General features: G+C 36.6%; 1 protein-coding gene across 3 annotated transcripts in view; it reads right to left on the bottom strand.

Annotated features, from left to right (window-relative positions):
• The window catches only part of LYST (lysosomal trafficking regulator), a 68,159-nt gene that overhangs the window by 20,686 nt on the left and 22,089 nt on the right, over positions 1-25,384 (bottom strand). For 2 of the 3 annotated variants that reach the window (XM_010562631.1, XM_010562632.1), the window contains exons 15-32: positions 23,828-24,018; positions 22,042-22,287; positions 20,224-20,397; positions 19,546-19,695; positions 18,794-18,931; positions 16,232-16,430; positions 14,838-14,969; positions 11,872-12,508; positions 11,215-11,392; positions 9,544-9,713; positions 7,806-8,036; positions 6,715-6,881; positions 6,079-6,231; positions 4,481-4,672; positions 3,768-3,946; positions 2,418-2,624; positions 913-1,089; positions 340-416 (exon numbers count right to left, since the gene is read on the bottom strand). In XM_010562631.1, coding sequence (XP_010560933.1) covers positions 340-416; positions 913-1,089; positions 2,418-2,624; positions 3,768-3,946; positions 4,481-4,672; positions 6,079-6,231; positions 6,715-6,881; positions 7,806-8,036; positions 9,544-9,713; positions 11,215-11,392; positions 11,872-12,508; positions 14,838-14,969; positions 16,232-16,430; positions 18,794-18,931; positions 19,546-19,695; positions 20,224-20,397; positions 22,042-22,287; positions 23,828-24,018 — 3,598 coding nt within the window. The remainder of the gene's footprint in view (positions 1-339; positions 417-912; positions 1,090-2,417; positions 2,625-3,767; positions 3,947-4,480; positions 4,673-6,078; positions 6,232-6,714; positions 6,882-7,805; positions 8,037-9,543; positions 9,714-11,214; positions 11,393-11,871; positions 12,509-14,837; positions 14,970-16,231; positions 16,431-18,793; positions 18,932-19,545; positions 19,696-20,223; positions 20,398-22,041; positions 22,288-23,827; positions 24,019-25,384) is intronic. The other variant, XM_010562633.1, reaches the window with a different exon arrangement.

Below are 25,384 nucleotides of genomic sequence, written 5' to 3'. Positions count from 1 at the left end.
TAGTTGCAGGGACATTTGCCTCACATTTAATTGCACAGACCACAGCAACAGGAGAGGTGATTGGACAGATACACCACCTGTAAAACTAAGGGTGAAATGCCAAATGTAAAACGATTCAGTGTTCTGAAGTTCACACAATGCCATTTACTATACAACCTATCAAAATGCATATACCTACAATCAAACTGTTTTTATAATGGTAAAAAAATATCAAAAGCTAGCAATACTGTTAATTTGAAAAAACACCTGTAATCATCACATAAGCAACTTTGCAATAGGGTGTACTGAACAGAGAACATTCTTACAGAGTTTGTGCAGCCCCTTTAAAAAGGCACTTACTTTTGCCGATTATTAGCCATTGTCTTCTCCCAAGCAGCTTTGTTTATACCTTCTTCCATCTCATATTTCTTCTGATCCTGAAAGGAAGTTTTACATGCTACTTTTTTTTTTTTTAGATGGAAAAACTAAGGAAGCAGAGGCTAAAGGATAGGCCAGTTTAAAAAAGGAAGACTGACAGAACTGTTCAACTGATATCTTCATGGCATTTAAAACCATCAAGACTTCATTTCAGTTCTTGCAGTTTTATTATATTTAGAAATAATTTTGTAACTTTTTGCAAGGAACCATAACTTTTTTTTTTCCTGACAATGAGAGATACTAGTAGCTTATTATGAACTCTCACCTTTACCTGGATTAAGTAAAACGCTTAACCAAGAAGCATTAACATGTGAGCTTGCTGTGAAGTGTTGAGTACATGTGACAGAAATATTCAGAACCCAAAGAGAATCCCCAAAAGCATAAGCCATGCACCAAGCAAACAAAATCACTGTCTACAGTAAGACTCTGATCCCACATAACAGACAATTGTCTCAAATATACCCAGTTTTTGAAATAAAGTTTTCATTCACAAACCTCTTTCAAAGCTTTTATTAGATCTGGCTTTGGTCGTGGGCTCAGGGGAATGCATTTATAGCCACAACATTTCAATGTATTCACAAAGTCTCCTGCTGCTCTTTGCTCTTCTTTGGTCATTTCATCACTGTGATTGTGCATTAACTCATATAAATAGAGCATTAATTTAGGTCCATGCTAGAAGATGAAAAGAAGGGAAGAAGGGAAAACAGATGTAGGGTCATTCTCATTCCCACAATACAACACTGAGCAGTTTTTTCCTCCAACTTCATTCCCTTTTCTAGTCAGTCTGGACAGATTGCTGCTTCTACTAATTTTTCCGTTATTTAAAAAAATGGTTGCTTTTATGTTTGAAGACAAGCTTCTATAAAACTAGAAAGAATATGCTGAATTTAATCCTCCATATGATAAAACTTACCCCAGCATCTTGTGACTTTTCAAATGGCTTACAGGAAAGCTAAGTTTCTTTTCCAAGTACTCAGCTCCTAAAGCCTTGTTTATACTTCAGGGAATACGTACCAGAGACTCCTAATTTTGCCTGCCAAGAATGCTACACCTTGTCTGATAAATTAAATTAGAGCTGACAGATAATGAAGTTAAGCAGACACAGCCTGTAAAAGCATTCAACATGACACTCCCCCAAAGAAGCCATTGCTAGTATATCAACTCTTCTTAGTAGTAAAAGTGTTAATTTAATTGAATAATGTATATGTGACCAGAAACACATAAATGTCATAGGTTCATCCAATAAATACTTTCTCTCCTTAGTATACACTGACTCAAACTGTGTCAATGTCTTAAATAATTTATTTCATTCTTGCAGTTCCTGAAGATCTCAAACAGCAACATTCCTACCCGATTCCTAATTGTGGCTCTAAGAAATGCTTTCTCTAAAGCTTGCACTAACAGAGTACAATCAAAAAAGCTTTTTCCTGACAAACCCAGAGGAGCAGGGAGAAAGTGTTCAGCTATTTGAGTTAAGAACATAGAATACACAATCCCACTTTAAGAATTAATAAAGGCTAAATAAGAAAAGATAGAGAAACTGCTTTGATTGAGGACTGACTGCCTCTTAAAATCTAGTGGCAATCAGTTCTTAAAAGTTTCAGGAAGTCTGCAGTTAGAGTTCCAAGGCAAGGGTAATTCCTTCATTAATCTGCTTTTTCAGGGTACCTTAACTTCTAGCATCCTCAGTAAAATTCTTCATGTTAAAACCACCTTTTGTTTCTGCACTACACAGGAAATGTGATGTTTGATGTGCTATGGGGTAAATATATCCAGACATAATCCTATCTTGCCTCTTACAAAACCTACCCTCGGGATAATATAGCAATTGCAGAGGTACACACAGGCATTTTGTATGACATTAATTTGTCATTACACTAAACATTGCTAAAAGAGCAGTTAACAACTGTAGCCACATACAGTTCTACATAATTGTGAAATTTAAACAAAAAAATTGAATACACGTTTTACAAACTTCTCTCAAACACCCTTGAGCTTACTTGCAAAGTTGGGCTGAGACAGTCACGCATAATCTCTTGATTGTTTATTTCATGTACCAACTCCAAAGCCAGCCTCCTCTCTTGCAGTGGCCTTGCCGGAGACAAGTTGTGCACAAGAAGCCTCCCAAGTTGTGTACGGAACGTGTCCTTACATGACAAGAGGATTCTCTTCCACTGCTGCTTCGGTGTGTTCATTCTGCTGGTGCCCTAAGAAAAAGAGACAATTTTTTAGTATTACAGGGTTAGGGCTTCCTTTTGCCAAGTTTTTCACATTACAAAACAAACACAGTTGATAGGATCAAAATGTAAGGCAATAAAGATTTCTCTACCAAAATAAAGTGTTTAATTTTAGATTACTGATTATTATTACAGGTTAAAAGGCATTCTACTAAAAATGAGAGAGGGGTTTGTTCATTCTAATAAAATAAGCATATTTTTCTCAGTCTGCCAATATTAGGAATGCAACTCCTAACTAAACTGGGTATTCAGTTAGAGGGACCATACAACAATCCAAAAAGCAAAAATTGTGATGTAGAAGGTTTAAAAATCAGAGGGTTTTGTTTATTTTAATGAATAGCCCTATGTTAATCACTGGTTTCTGAATGGATTACCTCAAAAGATTAGAAACCAGGCATTGGATGGAGGTGCTTGTGCTCACAAGAAGAAACCTGCCACCTTTGAAAAGTACTACAAGTATGGCATGATGGAAAGATAACAGACCTAACAAGCTCAATTTTCCAGACCTTGAAAGAAAATTAGGTTGAGCTACTTTTTATAAAGATGACCTAAGAGAAATAGAGGCAAGAAGCAGTAAGTTAAGTTTTCCAATAAAACCATTTCCAATTACCCAAGCAAAACCTGATCACCTTGGAAAGGTTGACACGCTAAAGCCTGTATGCTAGAAGAGAAAACTCTCAGCCCTTTGGCAACAATTGAAAAAAGAGCTCCCCTTCCCAACTTTAAAATATATTAGAGACACAAATTGCTCAGAAACTCTTCATCATCTGTGGATGCACAAATGATCTTGTTTTATTGGCTCCAGCAAAGTTAAACCTTGAGGTTTAAGAGACAAAGCAAATTTGTGGACTACACAGAAGTCTTCAACCTTTGTGTGCTTGTTCCAAGAAGCAGAATTTTGCTAAATGTTAAGCTAAAAATCAAAACAGATGCATTTACTATTTTATAACAGCAAAGTAACTGGGAAGCTGAACAGAGGTTTTTAATGCCACAGCTGAACTGAGAGAGGCAGTAAAAAAAGCATTTATGGACAGAAGACTTTATGCATGAGAAGTTCCTAATAAAGGAACCTTATGAGATATGCTTTAATGAAGACAACATGGAATTACTTACAATGGATACTTTGATTCCTTCCACCAACATTTTGAACATTTCTTTAAGAAGAGGATTTGTTTTGCTAGGCAGTTCTTGCTGCCCTTCCTCTTCAGGAACTTCCAGTTGGGATGTTGAAAGTCTGCTTTGACTTGTGTTTTCTGTTATACCCAGTACATCAAGGCACTCTTCAGCAGATGCTTAAAATTTAAGAGGCACATATTGATCAGTACCATCTCAAGCAAGAGAATCCCATGATCCTTTAGTTGGCATTAAATCATATACTGCCTTTACTACTATAGTTGGCATACTTACTCTTTCTTTTGCTTCTGTGGAATTTGAACTAGCCCCCAAAGTCATCAAGTTTTGCTAACAAATGTAGCCTTTTCATAGAAACATGCAAACGGATGCATTTTAAGAGAGCAGATGCTCCCTTGGGCAGAGTTAAATATTCACATAATAATTCAGGCAGTTAACACATGAATGGACTAACATAGAATTAAAACAACTTGTTCAGTTCATTCGGATAAAAACTGTATCCAGATTGTCAGTTACATAATACCGAGACACAAACCACAGAGACAATGATGTTTTTATGGTTAAATCCATTAAACTAGCGTCAATGGTATTATCTTTCCTCTCAAACACATCAACACTCCAAAAGCAAGAATCCATTTTTCATATTGCACTACATTGGCTCTGTCAAAACAGAAATGAACAACAAGAAGTCCTACCTAAATAAATGAGCCTGTTAACAGCTAGAACAGTCAGCCTCTGTAACCTTTGTACAAACTCAGTCTCAGTGGCTTGGATAGGATTTTCTTGGCTCATTCTCCGCTGCATCATCATGTTGAACTCCTCACTGGCTAGTGAGCGCATTTTCATCAGCAAAGCATCAGACTGAGCAAGTGAAAACTTTCTGGAGCCTTTAAGCAGAGAAGCATTAATAACATCCTACTAAAATGCACAAAAAATTAGTCACTCAGCAACTGCTTTCATCCAAAGAGTTCATATCATTTAAGAAAACAGAACATTTGAAATACATTAATATTGAAGGGAACATAAGTGTCATTTGGATGTTTGTATCTTTATTTTAAAAGCTTTTCTATATGAAAATAAACATATAATATTCAAAAAGTGATACCATGAGATGAGTTAGTCTCAAGATCAGATTTCTTGTACAACACCACAGTATTTTACTCCTGGTTTTACTGTATTTTTAGGATAAAGGATTAAAAATTCATGATACAACAAAAAGTTACTGCATATTGGAAAGGAGCTTTATGAGCACAAATGATGAGTCAGTTATATTAACAGCTTATAAACACACACATTTTGTACCATATCCATTGTCACTAATTTTGATAGAAGTACTATTTCTAACTTATGAGAGTATTCCCTAAAATTTTGTTGAAATGAACTGGTAGGTCTTGACTGTACTTGCTTCTTTTGGAAATAACTATTTTTTTTTCCTTTAGTGCCTTAGCAGATTCACTAATGTAAAAATATTTTCATTATATTTACCAGGCTGATGGAGAGGGGCCTCAAAAGCTGACCATATCAAGAGAAACATTCCCATAGTAAACAGGGAATAATAGTGGTTTGTTTTGGTTTTTTTTTTTTAAAAAAACTCCAATACATGTCCAGTTTTTAAATTGTATCTTCTACAAAGTCTTAAATGCAGCTTCATTTGTATGAGATACACAAAATCCATTTTCAGCCAGAAGATACCAAAACCTTTACAGAATGATTCACAAGCTATCAAATACAGAGAAAGTATTACTGCTAGAGCTAGAACTGCACAAACGTTTTGCAAGCACAACCACAGTGGAATCTGGGAATCTCCCATTCCCAACAATAAATTTGGGAGTGCCAGGTATTTACTTCAGGATGATCACTAATTAAAAGTTGTGCAACAATGCAATCCCTATGTCATAGCTGTGTTAAAGTTACAAGCACTAACTTTATTTTGGTATTTCCTTACTGTGAAGTTGGCTATTAAACCCACTATGAATTACTTTAAAAACATCTTTACTAAGCAACTTGTGAATTCAAGAGAATCCCAGAAGAAGGCAATACCTGGCTTTAGACACTGCAGTGAGAATAAGGTGACTGAGGTTTCATTTTCATACCCCACTCCCTCCTCCTAATACAAAACCCCCACAAGTTCAAAATGGGTACAAGGCTACACTATTCAAAATAAATAAATATTTATAAAGCCAGTCCACAGAAAAAGCAAAGCAACAGGACTCATTTGTTGTATACTGAAATTACAGTTTGAAAGTAATACATACAGGAGAAAGTACAAGAATACTACACTTTTGCTACTCACCAGCAATGCCTTTACGCTTTTGAAACATTGCACGATGTGGTGCAGATGGTGATGGGACAGAACCGGCCTGCTCCTGAGCATCTTGGGTTGCTGTTGTTTTTATTAATTCAATAGCTGCTTGAAGAACTCTTAACTGCAGAACAACTGCCATGTCTACAGAGAGAGGCATACAAAGGACATAAAACATTCTTTACATGTCTTCAAGACTTTTTGCCAGATGTTTGTAAAAAGTAAAAGAACACAAAATGCGTCAAGAGCTGTAAAACTCTTGATCCACAGAAGACAAAGTCACATCACTATTCCACAGACAGTACACAAGTGAGTTGTCATGGAAAAGCCATTGAATTTGATTACTCTGAAATAAGCTAAATGCAACTGTGTAGAACATTTCCATTTAAATACCCTTAATGAACTTTTACAATCACTGTTTGTTCAAATTACGAGGACTCAATTCTTTACCACAAGGCAGGCTCCTGAGGAAAACTACTACCTTGAGAACCACTTAGAAGACAAAGACGACCATCACCAGAGAACTCCCCCTTCTCCCTTGGCAGGAATATCAATTTAAACAAAAATCAGTGGGGAAGGGATTTATTTCTCCAGTCCCATGACCTTCAGAATAAGCAGATAACTTACTTCGCATCCTTGCACTTTTACTATTTTGAAGATGCCCAAGCAGCACAATGAGGTCTTCAATAACACGAAAATATTGAGAACCTGAGGAGCTGCAGGCATGAATTGCAACTGCTACCAGCAGCTGTTGTATATCACAGGCAAGTAACTTGTAGTCATTCAAGGGAATGCTGCAAACAAAGTTGTAGTTGTCACAAACATGACAGTTCTAGTAGATTATAACCCATAACAAGACCCATTACTATCCCCCTTGCTAATTATGACAACCGTACCTAACATTATATTGTACTTCATATAAAAACATTACTGCTGAAGGATAGAAAATTGTCAAAGACACCTCTTCAGTGTTAACTTTGACAGATTGGATGCCTGCAAATCTTTGAGACATTCTAACGTTAAAATTGTAACAAAGTTTTATTGGAAAAGCAATGATGTATTATTATTATCAGATTTCTAAGTTAAAGAACAGGTTTGAAGTCCTGTATTTCTCAAAAAAAAAAATTCAGGGCAATATCTCAATTTTGTAGCCATGCTGAACTAAAACTATACTGGGGTAAAAGGGAAGTCTGTCTCTTTCTTCAGGATACCAGCTGATGAAATGAATTAACAAAACGCCATTTCTCCTTCCTTCACTGTATAAGCTTTCTTAGAGTACAGAATGTTTGTAATTCATGAAGTCACTTAAGTTACTCAAAATCTGAACTACTAAATCACAGGCAGCACAGGAGAGACTTTTCCTGCAGTTTTAACTTTGGCTATAGATACAGTAGAATGCTACCATCTCCTGGGCCTTTATCTTACTGTTCTGGCAAGTTTATTATGACGAGCATCCAAAGTGCACACCATGCAACAAACGTGCATTTTAAAATGTCATTTCACTTGAAAGTTTAAGGTGTGGAAAGAACATTTTATATTCCACCGTTTGAACTGAATTAACTTTCACTTACGGGTATAAAGCTGAAAACCTCAAAAACAGTGTTATTTTGTACATGCTTTCTGATCATTTTAGAAAGTAGAACAAATACAATACAGTAATTTTTGCTAGACTTAAGGTTGTGCCTGGACTATTTTACAGCAACTGATACAATACTCACTTTGTTTCCAGTCCGTTGAGAGCAGCCAGTGTATTACACAACACATAGAGCAAACCATTATCGAGCAGTAGGTCTGCAACTTTTGAGCAGGAATTTATGATTTGTAGCAGGAGACAGAAGCAGTTATGCAGCAGAACATTATCATACAGAGAGTTCTCTATAAGACCCAGAACAGGAATGACACACCATTTTTGAAAGAGTCCAACATTCTTGACATCTTCCAGATCAAATCTATTAACATAAATATAAGTGAGTGACATCCTTAAAATAGGAACCTGGTATATGCAACTAGTATATGCAACTGGAATACCAGTCTATGCCAGTATTTTGGCAAAGATGTAGATGGCATTTTCCTAAGTTTCACTGCAGTAACAATGCCTGTCTACTAAAGGAAATAAGAGCAAAATAAACACTTCAAAGAGCAACAAGGAAATGGAAGTGCCTAAAAATATGTGTGAAGCTTCAGCTAACTGCCAACTGTCTACAACATAGACTTCATGAAAACAGAGGGGGTTTGTAATCAGTGTAGAAAAATTACTGGAAAGATGATGCATCTTATAAGTGTTACAACAGGCACAGACACTATCAAGAAACCAGATACAGCTTGGCATCAATATAATAATATACTGACTGACAGGAGGTTTGATATCTTACATCCATTACTGCTGAAGTTTAATTAAGTTCGGCAACTTCTGGCTTATTGCGATTGTAGAATTCAGAACAGTGCTTCAGATTCTGTATTACTTGTGCACTAAGAAATTAGATTACTCTAAGGTTATCAGCCCATCACATGACTTACACACAGTCCTAAAAGCCTGAGACATTAGAATTACCTTCCCAGCCCCATAATCAATCCTGAGGAAATAACAGTTCTCTTTGGGGCTAGTTAAGCAGCCAGGTTTAAATCTTGCAGTCAAACAGGGTTTTTTTGTTTTTGGTTTTTTTTTGTGGGGGGTGGGGTGTGGGGTGGGATGTGAAGATCAGGCCAACAGGCAGAAGTGATTTGGCTACAAACCCTGCAGAGGCAGCAACTGAGAAGGAGGTTTGTGCAAGATTTTTGCACTGCTGACTATACTTAGCTGCATGTTCTCCCTGTACAGTCATTAAGCAGTCACACTAATTCTAAAAAATACTATTTACTTAGATAATTGTCTGCTTAAAGGTAATCTCCTTTCCTGTCAATATGAGGTGGCTCTTTGGTTCAAGGAAATGGTGTACCTGTAGGATTTTCCCTAAAGGAAATAGGGATTTAAACTCAAGGCCAAGCCAAGGAAGCAGCTGTGGCATCAAGCTTTTTCCTTAGTCACCTACCAAAATGCAGCAGCAGAAGTCTAGTGACTGCTACTTAAAACTTCTAAGGATATAAATCAGTTTCACACAGGATCAGAAAGAATAGGAAGAATTAAACTGATTACAGGACATTTGAAGTGCAAAGGCCTCTGAGGCCCTCAGAAGGGCTGAGGGTTTAGAAGATCCCAGCTGGCAGCACCCATCAGATAAAGTTGCTTCTGAACAGCTTAAGGGCCATACAATTGTCATAAGAAGTTTAATACATTTAAATGTTAAAGCTACAAGCAAAACATTTCAAAACAGTTTCGAAGGAACTTTTTTTCTAGGGTTGCTGACTACTAGGAAGACAATAGGAATTAGAAAGCTATCACATCTTTGCCTCCAGCAAAGTGCACTGCTTGTAGTTCAAATATTAAGTTACAGGATGCAAAAGCAAAGCAGTACTTACTCTTCATCCAAGCCAACAGAGCGGCCAAAGAGCATTTCCAAAAAGCACTCTACAACTTCCTGAGTCCCCTGGTGAAGGTACAGCTGGTTGGCTAGCAAGGAGAAGCCACGATTCTTTAAAAATTTCTCCTTCTGTTCCCTCCTTGCTCTGTTGAAATATGCATCCAACAACTAAAAAACAAATGCATAATTATAATGTGAACATGTAATATAACTCCCTTGAAAGTTAAGGTCTTGTCTGCAATTTGAACAGTTTGAAATAAAAATTTTTAAAGTTTCAGATTAAAAACATCAATTGCACTATTGCAAGTGCAATCTACACTGTCCTTGTTAAAACTGACAGCTGACTTTATCCTTTTAATCTGACGACTCTTAGGTTTTTAGTCAAGTTTGGGGGAGATGAAGTCACACACTGTCGTGGTTTAACCCCAGCCAGCAACTAAGCGCCACGCAGCCGCTCACTCACTACCCCCCCACCCAGTGGGATGGGGGAGAAAAATCAGGAAAAGTAAAACTTGTGGGTTGAGATAAGAACAGTTTAATAGAACAGAAAAGAAGAAACTAATAATGATAATGTTAACACTAATAAAATGACAACAGCAATAATAAAAGGATTGGAATGTACAAATGATGCGCAGGGCAATTGCTCATCACCTGCCGATCAACACCCAGCTAGTCCCTGAGCAGCGATTCCCCCCACACCTACTCCCCCCAAGTTTCTATACTAGATGTGGCGTCGCATGGTATGGAATACCACGTTGGCCACTTTGGGTCAGCTGTCCTGGCTGTGTCCTGTGCCAGCTTCTTGTGCCCCTCCACCTTTCTCGCTGGCTGGGCATGAGAAGCTGAAAAATCCTTGACTTAGTCTAAATACTACTTGGCAACAACTGAAAACATCAGTGTGTTATCAACATTCTTCACATACTGAACTCAAAACATAGCACTGTACCAGCTACTAGGAAGACAATTAACTCTATCCCAGCTGAAACTAGGACACACACATAAGTTACAGAATGCATACATAAATACATTCAAACTTTTTGTACTTGTTAAATCCTGCACTTTAGTGTGTATGCAAGTGCACACATGATTTTTTGGATCATTTTGTTAATGAAGCCATATAATCTTATTCTTCTTGAAATTAAAATACAAGTTCATCTATATAATATTATCATCCACAAACATTGTCGTTGCCAATACTACAAAAATCTCTGAAAACATCTTGAAGCCTGAAGTCCGTGTTCAGGCCACAAGTGTGTGGATGACACACTCCCCAGAATAACTGAAAGTCAGCTGTGCTAGAAGTCAAAACTTTCCTTGCACCTTAATTTAACATAGTGCATCAAGTGTTTAATCTTGACAAGATGGTCACCGACTTTCTGCATTGTCGTTTTCATTTACATCAGTAATGCTGTCATAGGCTCCTAAGGCCTCTGGCTTAGATCATGGACTATAATTATTTATTGAAAGATTCTATGTTTGTGTTGTGTTGGGTTTGGGTTTTTTGTTTGTTTTTAAATCTGTGGGTGTGGAAGCACATCTTAAAACTCAGAAGTAAACCTAGAAAACTGAAGAAAGCAAAATTAAAAATATTAACAAAACTTCATGTTTCCAACATGTTAGCTATGCCAGTTCACAACTTTTTAGCTGAAAACATTTTATAGAGGCCTACTTTAATGACTCCTTGTTGTATGAGAGGAGATGGGTGGTTCACAAGAACTATAAGATAATCAGGTTGGATAAGCTTGTCCATCACATCATCTAGCATGACATCTGGTAGGATTAGGAGAACTCCACGCAAGAGGTCATATAATCCACAACAGATAAGCACAAGACAGTCTTCTGTACATCTGAAAACAGAGGAATGTGTTTTACCACAGTTTGTCTACAACAGGAGACAAGAAAAATGGATAATTGTTAGCTACTCTCAGGTGCAGGAGGAGGAAGAAATGTGGCAAACATTTCTCTAATACTCCTATTATCACTCTTCATTAACATTTATTTTTGGATGGCAGATAGCAAAAAGGATAATCTGACCAGAACTACTTGCTTGAGATTTTTTTGTGAGCTAACATTACAAATTCCGACTTCTACTGCAGATAGCAAAATTCCTGATTTTTAAAGTTTGCTATGTAAATAATGCAAAAATTCAAACAATGCAATTCGATAGACTAAAAGCTTAATGAATTGGTTTATGACAGCCATTAAAAACACTCTCTTAATTTTCAGACTTCCAAATTTAGCAGTATAATAATCAAGACCAAGAACTGTGAAGTTAGAGTTCATATACTGAGCTACTGCTAATTTATTATTTTGTTTAACTGCTTACCTATCATCAGGGCTTTCAGAAGGTTTTTGGGTATTCTCATTAGCTGAAGAAAAAGCAAGACTCTCCCAGTCTTCAGGAAGTACATTCTTGTCAGCAAAGCTTGGCCAGCGAGCAATGGCAGATGAACTTCCGTGAACCGAAAATGCTAAGCCTAACCCTGCAAAATTACTCTGACTCTTCTGAAATGAAGGTAGTCCTTTCAGATTGTCTGGACGACGTAGCGATGGCTCAGCTGCAACACCACCACCTTCATTACATTTCAGGTCTGCATCTGCTTCTTTACTCTCAAATGCATTTTCAGATAACTCTTCTTCTTTTGCAATATCTTCAAATGTTTCTGCAGATGTTAACTCTGAGTCACAAACTGTTTTTGCAGACTCACAACTGCTAAGAAAGAGTTCTTCTTGTACTCTCTTTATGGTTTCAGAACTTCCTACAAAACCACTTCTATCCTGGAGATCAATGTAGTCACGCTTGCCAATAATCTGCAGGTCATCAACACTGCTTCCCATTCTTTCAGTTAGTCTTTTTCGATGAATTCGAGGTGAGGAAGTAGGAGATGCTGGTAAGCTTTTGCAAAGTCTTTTAGGTGCCTGAGAGCTTATCTTCTGCTGTACACTAGCCTTGGAAGTGTTCCCTAGAGAAATAAGGATATCTTTAGCATTCCTTTTATGCTAGAAAAAAGCTTTTCCCCTCAATGTTACACTCCAAATACACTTAGCACAGTGATGACCCAAGCTAATTTTATGCGGCAAAACTTGGTTTAACACCTAGCATAGCTCAGATTTGGCTGATGAAGTAGAGATAGTAAACTATTACACAGCCATTTATTTAGCAAGTCACAAAACTGTAAGATATATAAAATGGAAAATAATTTTTGCATATATACTGCAGTTTCTGGATTTACATTATGATCCTCTCAACTAACCTTCAGTAGGAATTTGTACAGATTCCTAGAATCTGGTACCTCTGGAGACTGTCTAGCTCAATCTCCTTGCTCAAAACAAGGGTCAAATAGAGCAGGTTACTCTATTGGGAGCTCTTGTGTAAGAGGTCTAATCTACCGGCATGTTTCAGTGGACATTGAAATACTATTCACCAACCCTCTTGCACTAAGGCTTTACATATACTTCAGATTTATAACAAATCACTGCATATTTTATTTAACAGGGCTTCCTTTTAAGCACACAGTTTGACCCGAAACAGTCAAACTTTCAGAGCATATTACAGATGTCTTTCATAAAATATATTTTTAAGAGGGAGAGCAGTCTGTATACCAGACTGGTAGAAGAAGCTTTCTGTTAGTCTAGGATAAGGAGACTTTGTTCATTCAGAATTATTTTTGAAAACTTTACATCATTTAGTACTAATGCAATGATGACACAACAGGAATATTGTTTTTTTTAAATGAGTGAGATATATATATAACAAACATATAAATATACACACACACACACACACATATGCAAACATAGCCAGACCAAGCTGGCCTTCAGACTACAGGAAGGATCTATATTGTTGTAGCAATCTCAGAGCCAAGCTTGCACACACATTTGCAGGTAGTGCAACAAATTGCAAACCCACATGCAGGTAGCAAGTTATCTAACAAACCTACCATTTCAAACATTTTTATCTAAATTTAGAAATTAAAATTCAGAAACACAACACTCAACACCTACTTTCACAAAAATTTACATTGAGTATTCCTCTGGCACACATGAATAATCTTTATTCAAGAACAACAGTTTGGTACTATTGATATAAAAAAGTACTCAATTTATAAGAGTAAGATTTCATATATAATCCATATGGGAGAATGACTAATTCCATATACTATTTAGTACTGCAGTCTGTTCTTCATATCACTGCTTTTATAAAAGACACTTGAACTAAGGCCATTTCAACTGAAGTAGTGCTTGTAGACTCAATTTGCTTTTCCTAAGAAACACAGCAACAGGAAATCAGTTGTAAAAGGTATTACTTTGGTGATATACAGAATACAGCTAAGTCATACATGATCTAAAACATAGAGCAGCTAAATTAGATCAGAGTAATTTGTTTCCACTCCTATTTTGTATATATTGGTACGCTTGCTTAGATTATGCATTTTTATTTAGAATTTATTTCTCATTGTCCATGAGCTTAAATAAAGGCTTATGCCTAAGTTACATGTTTTAGCTTTTGTTTTACAGGTTATATTTGTTGATTGCCTACGCAAATCTGTGTTAAAAAGTATGATTAAAAATCTAATTCAATAACGATGCAAGAAACATCACACTGACAGCATGACAACTGAAAAAGTTACCAGCTTGAACTAATAACTTCATGCTATTTCAGCATCTATAGCAGAGGAATTAAAAACTGATTAAAGCAGTTATCTTTACAGACCTCAGTTTGTTTAGCATGCTATATAATGAGACTGCTTCTAGAAAACTATTCCATTTTCATTTATATAACCAAGGTATCTAGGTTGTTCTTTATAGGATATACTTTCCCATCCTCTATCATGTAGGAACAGTATATATACCTGCAGTATAACTAAATGTCAATACTTTAATACTATATTTAGATGGATGTTAACAATTATGCACAAATAAAGAAAAGCATCAGCCTAATGCTTTTTGCACAGATCTGACAGCTGTTTATGGCTCACTATTTCAACTATTGCCTGGTTAAGGCATTCTCAAACATCTCTAGCAGGTCTGTTTAACAAATGAAATTGTTCAGCTCTCTGGTCCACTTTGCTGCCTGAGCCATCAATGTGGCAATTTGTCTCAACCTGAGAATAAAGAGCAGTTTAAGTAGTGTGTTCAATTCCATCCTTCTTACTCTGCTGTTCAGGCGTCAAGCTCCAAGGGGCAGGGGGAGCTCTGTAAGAAATACCTGTGGGAAAGTAACACTTGAAGGCACTCTAGTCCTCTGCCAAAGGACTGTGTCTTAATGTCCTTTTTTTTCCAGAATTTTACCTTCCAGTGGTAAAGCTGTAAATCCAGTTGGAGTTGTAATCACAAATGCAGAACTGTCTGTTGACTTCCCACCACTGCTGGAATTTCTCAGGTACTTAAGTGATTCAATTTTCTCCTGAAAAATTTTGCCATCTAGAAAGGATAAGGGGAAAAGTTACATAAAAGGCTTTAAAGTTTGCATTCTTGCTATATTTAGACTCATAGTAGCCGGATTACATTTCCAGCTGATCACTGGAGGCTAACGAGAAGTGCTTGACCCATGAGCATCTGAGAAAAAGCACTTGAGAACAATTTTTTTCATTTAGTGATATATCTTTAAAATTTTACTTCGGAACACTGAAAATATTATGATATTCTAAAGTAATTATATTTAATTGCAGGTCCTCACAGGCATACAAGCAGTAATAACTTTGATTTTTTGCCATGTCAAAAAAAGGTGGCTGTTCTCAAACAGGTTCATCTAATAAGGCTCAAAGTGTCAAAAAGTGCATTCTATTCTTACTCAGAATTTTACATCTATTAGTATTAGAGGACAGATACAGATAAAAACAACGGTACTGCCTTTGAAACTGATTCTTAAAACTGGAGGTACACAGGCATCTGCAAAAGGAGAAAACATTTCAAACTTGGATGATGCTTGTTTACGTCAGTAACGGTTAACATTGTATAATGCTAATATTAAAGCATGAACTATACATCTACCAGTTTCTCATTCTCATTCTTTAAAAGAGCAAGAAAGATTTTTTTAAAGCTCATATCACTCATTTTGGCAAAGTGATCATCTAGTACAGATATATTAAAGACAGCTGTTGTCCTAGATCTGCACCCCTCAAAGCACATAGGTACTTTCAGTAACTTGTATGCAATGCACTGATGGTGCCTGCCAATGACATCTTGCAGTGCAACTGATCATTTGCTAAAAATGCTCCTCAGCCTTTTTATTTTTCTAGGAATTCAGTAACAGGAAACAAGAAAATAGAGATGGAGATAGGATGATATAAAGAAGCTTCATTTACAGGTAAGTTAAATGTTTTTCTCTAAGATTTGCCCACAGGCAAATGCGTCCATACAGGCAGCTAACATTATGCATTCCACTCAGTAGCAAACTTTAAAGTTAAAGACATAACCACCAGAGAGGTTATCTATGGCTGCAGACAGAAGAAAACTTTCCAAGTAAGCCAAGCAAAGTCTAACTATAATGTCTCTCAATACTCTAAACTACTTTTACTAAGTCCCAATACTTAAATAATTTTTTATATATTGTTATTATAATATAGCAATCAAAGAATATAGCCATATAATAGTAATTTATAAGTGAAAGGTTTTTTTTGATATTAATTTATGACTACATTTTTATCTTATTGTTTCTTTCTAGTTAAATGTGACATATCTACCTGTGTGCAGGGAAAAGTAGAAGTTGGTAGGATTGTGACAAACATATGTATTAGTGGGTGGATGAACTGCTAAGAGGAAATTGAAGACCAGTGTCAGCAGTTCCAGGTCTGGGGGAGATCCAAGTACTTCTTCAATTATTTTCACAAATGACCTGCAAACCTCCTGAGGCAGGGATGCAAGGTGCCCTTCTTTATGCTCCTAGAGAGGAAGAGCAGTACAACTGTAAGTTATTTGCATTTTTAATTTGACAGAAATTGTCTTTTTTAAAAAATTGTCACACTGTAATAGAAGAACAGACAAGAAAAGCTTAAGTCATAAAGCCTGTATTCTTTAGTTTGAGAGGAGCTACTGTACCTACTCAATGTTACCCAAGTCCAGCACACTCAAAATTCAGGCACAAAAAATATTGCAGATGTTATGCAAGTTTAATTTTAGAAAATTAGCATCTTCTGCATACTATACTACTCTGACTTGAAATGCTGGAGCCTTAGGACATGAATCACCATTGAAAGTATAGTTTACTGTCATTGTATTACATATTTGTAGAGAAATTAATAGTTGCTGATACTAACATTTCAAACATATTAGGAACTTTCTGAATAGTGCCACTCTGGGTCTTCTGTATTTTCACTTCAATAACCATTTTTATAAACATACATGTCAGAAATTATTAATGTAATTATCAATGAACTCTCAGCTTGATCAAGCATTCTGTATAGTTTGACAATGGCTATTTGAAAAAAATCTATTAACCTAACCATGATTTTAGAACAGGACTTCAAGAAACTTGTGGGGAACCTCACTGTAAGGTCATCATGGTGATTAACTTGTTTCTAACTTCTCATACAGCAGTCTTTTTAGTACCCAAGCACCAAGGTGACATTTAGAAAGAGGTGACATTTAGAGAAGACTAAATGAAGTTAATTTAAGTGATGTTTTCAAAGAGAATGGTTTATACAATTTTATCTTCCATTCCATCATTCCCCCAAAATTGCAAAATTGTTGGCCTATTTCAGTAGTTTTTTTTAACCAAGAACTTAATTTTTTTCCCCAAAAGGCATGCATAGTAGTGTTTGTACTCATGTCCAAAAGACAGGGAAAATAACTATGCAACATTCTGTATCTAGGCATTTACATTAATATACAATTTTAAAAGTAAACTATACCACAAGTTCCAAAAGTAAGGAACACCACATAAAAATGAAGAAATTCAAAATTTACAGCAATTAAAATGATTAAAGGAGACATTAAAAAAAAATCATTAAAAAGGGAAAACCAATAAATGCATTTCATGCGATAGAGTAAGAAACTCAGAATAAAAAGGAATGTAAGACAGAAAACAGTGTAGAAAGAAGGGGTTACAACACATATTTTCACAAACAGATATGTACTATAAGCAGGAAATAATTTCAAAATCATGTTCTTGAGAAGCATCTATCAAAGGGCTGAAGCACTTCCCCCAAGTCCCTTTTAGAAATACTATCTCCATGCCATGGAAGAAGCTACTACTGGATCAAAATTTTGAGAGGAGTGCTCAGACTGGGCACTACAGGCCAGTTGCCCTATTAACTCTGGTGAGATACAGGACAGACAGTTTCTGCTACTTGCACAGTATCTATGTTTTTCAGTAATGAAGACTTGAACTAGTAAGAGACATCTCAGGTCTTTAGAAAGGGGTCACAGCTCATTTCAGCTCCTACTCATGTATGGATTGTGCAAGTAACCTAGTGCCTAGGTGTCCTGGTTTCAGCTGGGATGGAGTTACTTTTCTTTCTAGTAGCTGGTATAGGTGTTATATCTTGGGTTCAGTATGAGAAGAATGTTGATAACACACTGATGTTTTCAGTTGTTGCTCAGTAGTGTTTAGACTAAGTCAAGGAGTTTTCAGCTTCTCATGCCCACCCAGCAAGAAGGCTGGAGGGGCACAAGAAGTTGGGAAGGGACACAGCCAGGGCAGCTGACCCAAAGTGGCCAACGGGGTATTCCATACCATGTGACGTCATGCCCAGTATATAAACTGGGGGGAGCTGGGTGGGGAGGGATCGCTGCTTGGGAACTAAGTGGGCATCGGTCAGCAAGTGGTGAGCAATTGCATTGTGCATCACTTGTTTTGTATATTCCAATCCTTTTATTCTTATTATTGCCATTTTATTATTGTTATTTTTATCATTGTTAGTTTCTTCCTCTCTGTTCTATTAAACTGTTCTTATCTCAACCCATGAGTTTTACTTCCTCTCCCCCCCCCCGCTTTTCTCCCCCATCCCACTGGGGTGAGCGGGAAGTGAGTGAGCGGCTGCGTGGTGCTTAGTTGCTGGCTGGGGTTAAACCATGACACTAGGTTTTCAAATCGTACCAGATGGTTAAAATCTCTTGCCCCTTCTGTCCAGCAGCAAATACGGCACCCAGTAAGGAACTGTATCAGTTTACAGCAACAATGCCTGTTGAAGATGAAAGGGGACAGTCTACTGAAGTAGTTTTTCCTATAGCATTTAGTCTCTTCCCCTGCCCTGCGTAACTAAAACTGAGTATTTTGCCAAGCACAAAATAGGATCTCAAAGTACCTGAAGAACCTGACAAGTTAACAGGAAGTGATGTACCACTTGAGCTTTCAACAGCTGTTTAATATTAAACATCTGTTGGTGATGGTTAGCTCTGATAAGAATTTCTAGAGCTGCTAGCAGAGTTTCCCAAACACCTTGCTGAAAAACAAAAACAAAACAGGAATATGGCTTCAGTAATATATTTCTGAGTCTACACATTGAGAATAAAAAAAGCAAAAAAATTCAGTTTAGGAACATAACCAAGTCAAGTTAGTTTTGCACCTGAGAGACTAAATGACTGCAAATGGTGAGGTCAGAACTAGAAACTAGGAAAGTTGTGCTCATATAAAATTAAGCATATTTTAATGATTAAGCTACAAAAAATTACTTCTTGTCTAAAACTAGTTTTGTATACTCCTTGCTATATTAACACTAGATGGCTATTTTCAACAGTTTACTCCAAAGGGAAGCAGGTGTTCCTCAGTCTTAAGAAATTTCCCTAAAAAATTATTCCACTCAACTAACAAGTCATTTACATACATTACATTTACAGAATTTAATACACTAAGACTACCTGCATCATTGATAATGGGAGCTTGATGCTACTACCAGCTATTCAAAGAAAAATAAGGACCATTAATTTTAGAAAATTTTAGTAATTCATTTCTCCAGTTAGATGTCAGTAATTTCAGACCTCATAATCCTGTATCACTTCATTCTTTCTTAAATATTGACTTTTAGACTTAAAATCCTTCCAAAATGAAAGTAATTACCTTTGCTTTAGACCATATCTTCCAGTCAAGCAGCAGCTTTTCTAACAATTGAACATCTTGGATAACTGCAGTAGAATCTGTATCAAGCAGGAATTGCCCATTTTCATTTATATAGAGAATCTCATCACTGCAGCATCCTTCAAGAAGAGTCTTAAAGAGAGGGGAATTTTCTTTGAATGTCATAAGCACAAAACAGTACAGCTGTCCTATCCAATTTACGAAAAAAATGTTTAAAGAGACATCAAACTCTTGACAGGAGAGGCATATATCTACCTGGTCAACTTTGAAAATAGTTACTGAGTTTAACGCTACTGGAGGCATTTAAGAGGTTTCATTCTTATAACACCAGTACAAATTCTTTTAAAAAATATTTTCAGGTGCACTCAAACATTTTTATTAATTGCTTACAAGTTTAAGCTTACTTGAAGAACTCTGAGAAACAAAGCTGCTTCCCCCTGCCCCCATCTCCTCTGAAATCAGGGTCTTTTAACACTTCCTTTTTCTCCCCTTACCTAGGAAGATTTTCTAGTTCCAGGCAAAACACTCCTAGACCGAGCTTGCTCCAAATCACTGCTCTGCCTTTACGAAGCCAGCTTCAAATGTAGAATTAAAATCACAGGGAAGTTTCTAAATTGGTGCTAACATTGAACAAACTATCAGGTTAAAAGAGCACTCTACCTTCAACATGCAAAATCCAACAACGCATTTTGGTTTGATCAACACTCGACGAATCATAGAGTAACCATTACAATTGTCCATCTCCTGTATTCTCTGTTGATTGTATTTTGTTAAAGATAGTATAAGTTGTAGTGCTAAAGCTTGAGTGTCTTCACAGCCGCTAATCTCTACAACCTGAAGAAAAGGCAAATTTAATAAAACAGTTTAAATGAGAAACATTTAGAAAAAAGCCTTTAAAACTCTGTTGCAGTCTTAAATCATAACTTCCGGATTAAATCTGTTTTAAAGATTTTGAGGTTATGCACATAACTAATTTTTGCCTATGTGTGTACATTTAGATATTACATCTGAAGTGATAATTCCAATTGTGGTAAATGATTATCTGCTAAGAAAATAAAAGTCCCATTACAAGAATCCCTTTTTAAGAAAAAAAATCTGTTCTAAATAAAATTTAAGTATGAGGCACCAATTTATTCTTGCTATACTACAAAGTCACAAGGTCATGAAATACATAAGCCACTAATAAGAATAAAGTCTGTTGTTTGCCCTAGAAAAGTATGTTTCCTAATGTTTAAGGAAAGCTTTAAATTAAGGTTCATGAAGGTCTAGACTATCTCTACCTGGACATATCAAACATTAAATTTTATTTTGTCCATAAAGAGACAAGCATTTTGATAGATGAAGACCATGCACCGTTCTTCACTCTCTGCTTCCTACAATTCCTGAACCCCAAGAAAGAGCAAATAGTATTTTTACCAAAAATGTACAAGAAGAAAATCTCACATGAATGGAATTTCGGTTCCTATAGGTTCCCTTGCTATGCACCTGTTAATTCTGCTGCACTTAGTTATACACATGTATACCTGTATTGTCTGGCAGCTGATCTATTGTTTGCTTGCTTTATTGATGCAAACAGAGTCTACAGCAGGGTCTGTAGCACATACTTAGCATAAATTTATGTAACACAGTAACACAAGTAAGGATTTTCTCCTCAGATTTCACTATCAATGTTAAAATTACAGCACACAGTGTCTTCATAGCCAGAAGTCTGAATACCTGGCTGTCTCTAATCTAATGTGCATTTGTTACTCTCCACACACCTTTCAGAACACTACCATTGCCAGAGACATACAAAACAAGTTTTAGGCCTACATTAGTATTTTTAATTAACTGTAGTACTTCAGAGACTCCTAGCACAAATATTAGCCTCTCCATGTAAATGTCACAGTTAAGTAGTATCTAAGTTAGGGCTCATAGCCTTAGTATTTTTGAAATGATGATTTTTTTTTTTCTTAGACAGGATAAGACTTTGAACATGGCTGAACAGTTCTCTCGAAAAAGCTCTCACTATTTATTAGATAAAATGAAAGCTCTGCACACTATGTAGTTTTACATTGATTAATACTTGCATTGTGAGTATCCTGTGTTTAAAGCATTAAAAGATATGCAATGAGTTTAAGTGCCTTTAAAAATTAGAGGCCAAAAATATGATCAGTTCTACAACAGTCCTAAAAATCTCTTTTGACATTTAGAAGCCCCAACTCTGAATCAAAATGTAACAACACATCTTACATAGTAGCAATATCACAAAAAACATTACATAATAGAATTATAATTAAGTTTCCAATTTAAGACAACCTGCATGATGCAGTCTGTGTTATGCCACAGGTATTTTCCACAGATTTTCTTTAAGAAAAAAAAAAAATCACATGCAGACTAGATCAAGGCAGCTAGAATATGTGGTTTGCTACCCAAGATACAAGAAAAATTTTATATGGGAGAACACACACATAGACCCCCCTCCTCCAATCCCCTTACCCTAGCAAAGAGGAAAACAAATGCACCAGTTCCTCCAATTTCATGTAGTATACATTGAAGAGTTTTATATTCAACAGGCTGAAGTGTTTTCAGGTGGTAAGAGTCCAATACATTGCTCTGAACTTCTTTTGAACTGAAAGGTCTCTGAGAAGGTACAGTTTTCACTTGACCTTTTAGTCTAATAACAGGTTCATATATGGTATACTGACCAGGGCAGCATGTAGTATAAACAACAGCAAGGCTCTCCTGAAACAAGAGAAGTTTAAGTTTTTTCAAGAAAGTTTAATTAAAAAAAAAAAAATCACCCCCAAAACACAAAAAGCCACACACAAAAGCCACCTAACAGCAAGTAGCAGCAACTCTGGCAGTTCATTTCTACTTTACCATTAACATGCTATTAAGTTTCATGTGGATGGATGTGCACTAAAATGCAACAATTTTAACAAATGTATACAATAGCTATAGCACAGAGTTAAAGCACTAAAAATTTCCACCAAGGATCCCCCTCTTACCATCTGAAGAATTACAACTATTTTGCATAAAAAGAAAATTACTGACAAATTTAAAAGAAAATGAGCAGAGTTACTAGGCAAATTGTTTCCCTTTCTAAAGTGGCGAGTCCAAAATAGAAAGTTATCTGCTATTTTTTCAGAATTTCTCCAAATTTTGTCTTAAGTCTATCCTTTAATCAGCATTGCCATACAAGGATCTCAATAGAAGTTTCATTACTGATGAAAAGACTTAGACCAAAACAAAAGCTCCTCTCGAAAGTAACTGACTCATTTTCACAGAAAATGTAAAATGATAATATTTGGGAGATTATTTAAAATAGAGAAATAATTACATTTAAGGCACTTGCATTTATGCAAAAATGCAGACATTAATTAATCACTTGAACACATAGTTCTCTTCTCTGGTTACTTGGTGTTTTGTTACGCAAAATAAGCTTAAAAGTTGCATGACTGATTTGTTAGGCTTTTTACTTATTCCATTCATTCCTTCTTAACCTATTCAAAATTTAGTACCGTTGTTTAGAAGGATCACACATCCAGACAGAATGACCTTTTGGCTACAGCTACAGAGCTGCCGTAGAACAAGATCAGAAAAATACCTCCAGTGGAAACAATTCATAGAGCAGGAATTACTAGTGCACGAAGACAATTCCCCAAATATAGCAGGCTCGATGGTAAGAAAGTTTTATTTTATTCTTTTTTCTAGTTTAACTATAGTTACGCCTCCATCTGGCAGGGCTGCTTTAGTCAGGAAAGATGAGAGAAGCTAAGATCTGCCAGCTGGAAAGTGACTTTTCACCCAAACTTGATGCAGACTTACTCCCTCAAAACCCTCATGGAATTGGGATGAAGTCTTTTTCTTCCTGTTAAAGCCAGATAAATCTCATTTCTCCTCTCCTCTCACTTGTAAAGTTAGAAGGTTAACTAAGCTGTCCTTGGCTACCTTTACATTAATGGAGAGAAGAGCTACATATTCATTCTAGAGCATTTGGAGGTGCCTGCTTATCTGATAGATTAAATATGCAGTATTATAGATGCTGGAACACCTAGAAGTTGTCAGAATTCGACCTAAAGCAAGATGAAATGGCCACCTTGTGTGGAGTTCAACTCCCACTGAAATAAGTGGGAAGAACCCTGCAGTGACTTTAATGAGAATTGGATTTGCTCCTGCCTGCTTTGAGAAAGTGAAGCACTTTGGGAGACAGCAGGAAATGTGTTCCCAGTTTCTTAATCAGTGCTAAGAGATTAAGAACCATTTTTAAGGAGAAACTTACAATTAAAGGCCCAACATCCACTTCCTTTTTTGCCATAAAGAGTTCTTTGATTTGTTCACATTGTAGAATCTCTTCACTTATGTACTTAGAGCAATCAGTCAATGTTTTGCCATATTTACAAGGCATTACAGATGTGAAGTCTGGCCCACATGTGTATAAGTAAAATGCTTCCTCTGGTCCAATCTTTGCACCTAAAATCCAGAAGAGAAGCTGTTAAGTCTTTAGTATACAATAAAGCAAAACTCATGCATTGGCTAGGAGACTGCATCAAAGACTTTACAGGGAAGATCGCTGGCTGGTTTTCATAGGCCCTGCTGATGAAAAACAATCAGTACAGTCCAGTGCTTGCTATTAGCTACTTCCTGTAGATCAATGACTTCTGACACATCACAGGCCGGATCAATTCAGTGGCAAAGGCAACTGAAACCAAGTCAGAAAAATGATCTGCACGAACTGAAGACCATCAGCTCTGAATAATCAATTACACTTTTTTAAATTGAAAAAAGTAATCTCTCCAAGCCTCCTCAAAGTTTTCAAAGCATAGCAAGATTACAGATAGCAACAGCATGCTACAACATCATGGAGAGCTGGTTAGAGTAACAGAGAAGGATGCAACAACAACAAAAGCTCACTACGACTAACAGGGAGGAAAAAAAAAAGTAGGAAGTAGAAGGCCAAATGAACCTCCCTCCCCTTTCTGGACAGCACATTGCAGGTCATCTGTTTGTGAGAATGCAAATTCAAAAGAAGCATCCGGAAGGACCCAAGTCTGTGATGTACGGGTGCATGACAACTGTATAGCAGTAAATCCAGTGCTCTCTGGATGCATCAATTATGCTGGCTGTAGGCACACTGTAATCAGACCATGTAGATCCACCAGGTGGAGCTTACATTTATGACAAGCATCTCACCTGTGGCCTGCACAAATACACTGTACCTACACACACCCCCCCCCCCACCCGCCAGCACCCCACCCCCTGGCAAACCAATTTCACTTGTGTAGTAGCCCTGACCAGACCACTGCACATGAAGGAATGCCAGATGAGAACCAGCAGGGTTCCAGCCTTCAGCACCAAGGAAACACCCTGAAGTGCTGGACAAAGCTTTCCAGGGAGGGAGAAAAATTATACACCTAAGAAAACCCCAAAGTAACTTCAGCAGTTCAGAAATATTCAGAATTTCTGAATTCAAAAATAAGCATGCTTAACTCAGAGTAGTCAGTGGTTCAGATTTTGTTTACTTTTTAAGATGCTTTAAGTAATTTGAAACTAGTAGTTTAGAAGCAGGTAAGTGAAATCAATTTTCCAGCTGGGAGAGACTGAATGCTTTAAGAAAAAAACAGGACAAGTACCACCATCTCTCCATCCCCTACCCCAAGGTGTTATTTAAAGAAATTTAATGCAACGCTGAAGTAACTGGAATTGCCAATTACAGCACTAAAAAGCAAGCAAGAGAATAGCGGCAAAAGGACACATAAGGAAGTACCCAAATACTGAAACATTTGCCTGCTTTCTCCCTGATATATTATGCTGGTAAAGAATGTATTGTCGTTTTTAT

This window comes from Haliaeetus leucocephalus, unplaced genomic scaffold, assembly GCF_000737465.1.
Source record: "Haliaeetus leucocephalus isolate CR32 unplaced genomic scaffold, Haliaeetus_leucocephalus-4.0 Scaffold162, whole genome shotgun sequence".
In the NCBI taxonomy this organism is placed as follows: domain Eukaryota; kingdom Metazoa; phylum Chordata; class Aves; order Accipitriformes; family Accipitridae; genus Haliaeetus; species Haliaeetus leucocephalus.
This window is presented reverse-complemented; position numbering and strand designations above follow the sequence as displayed.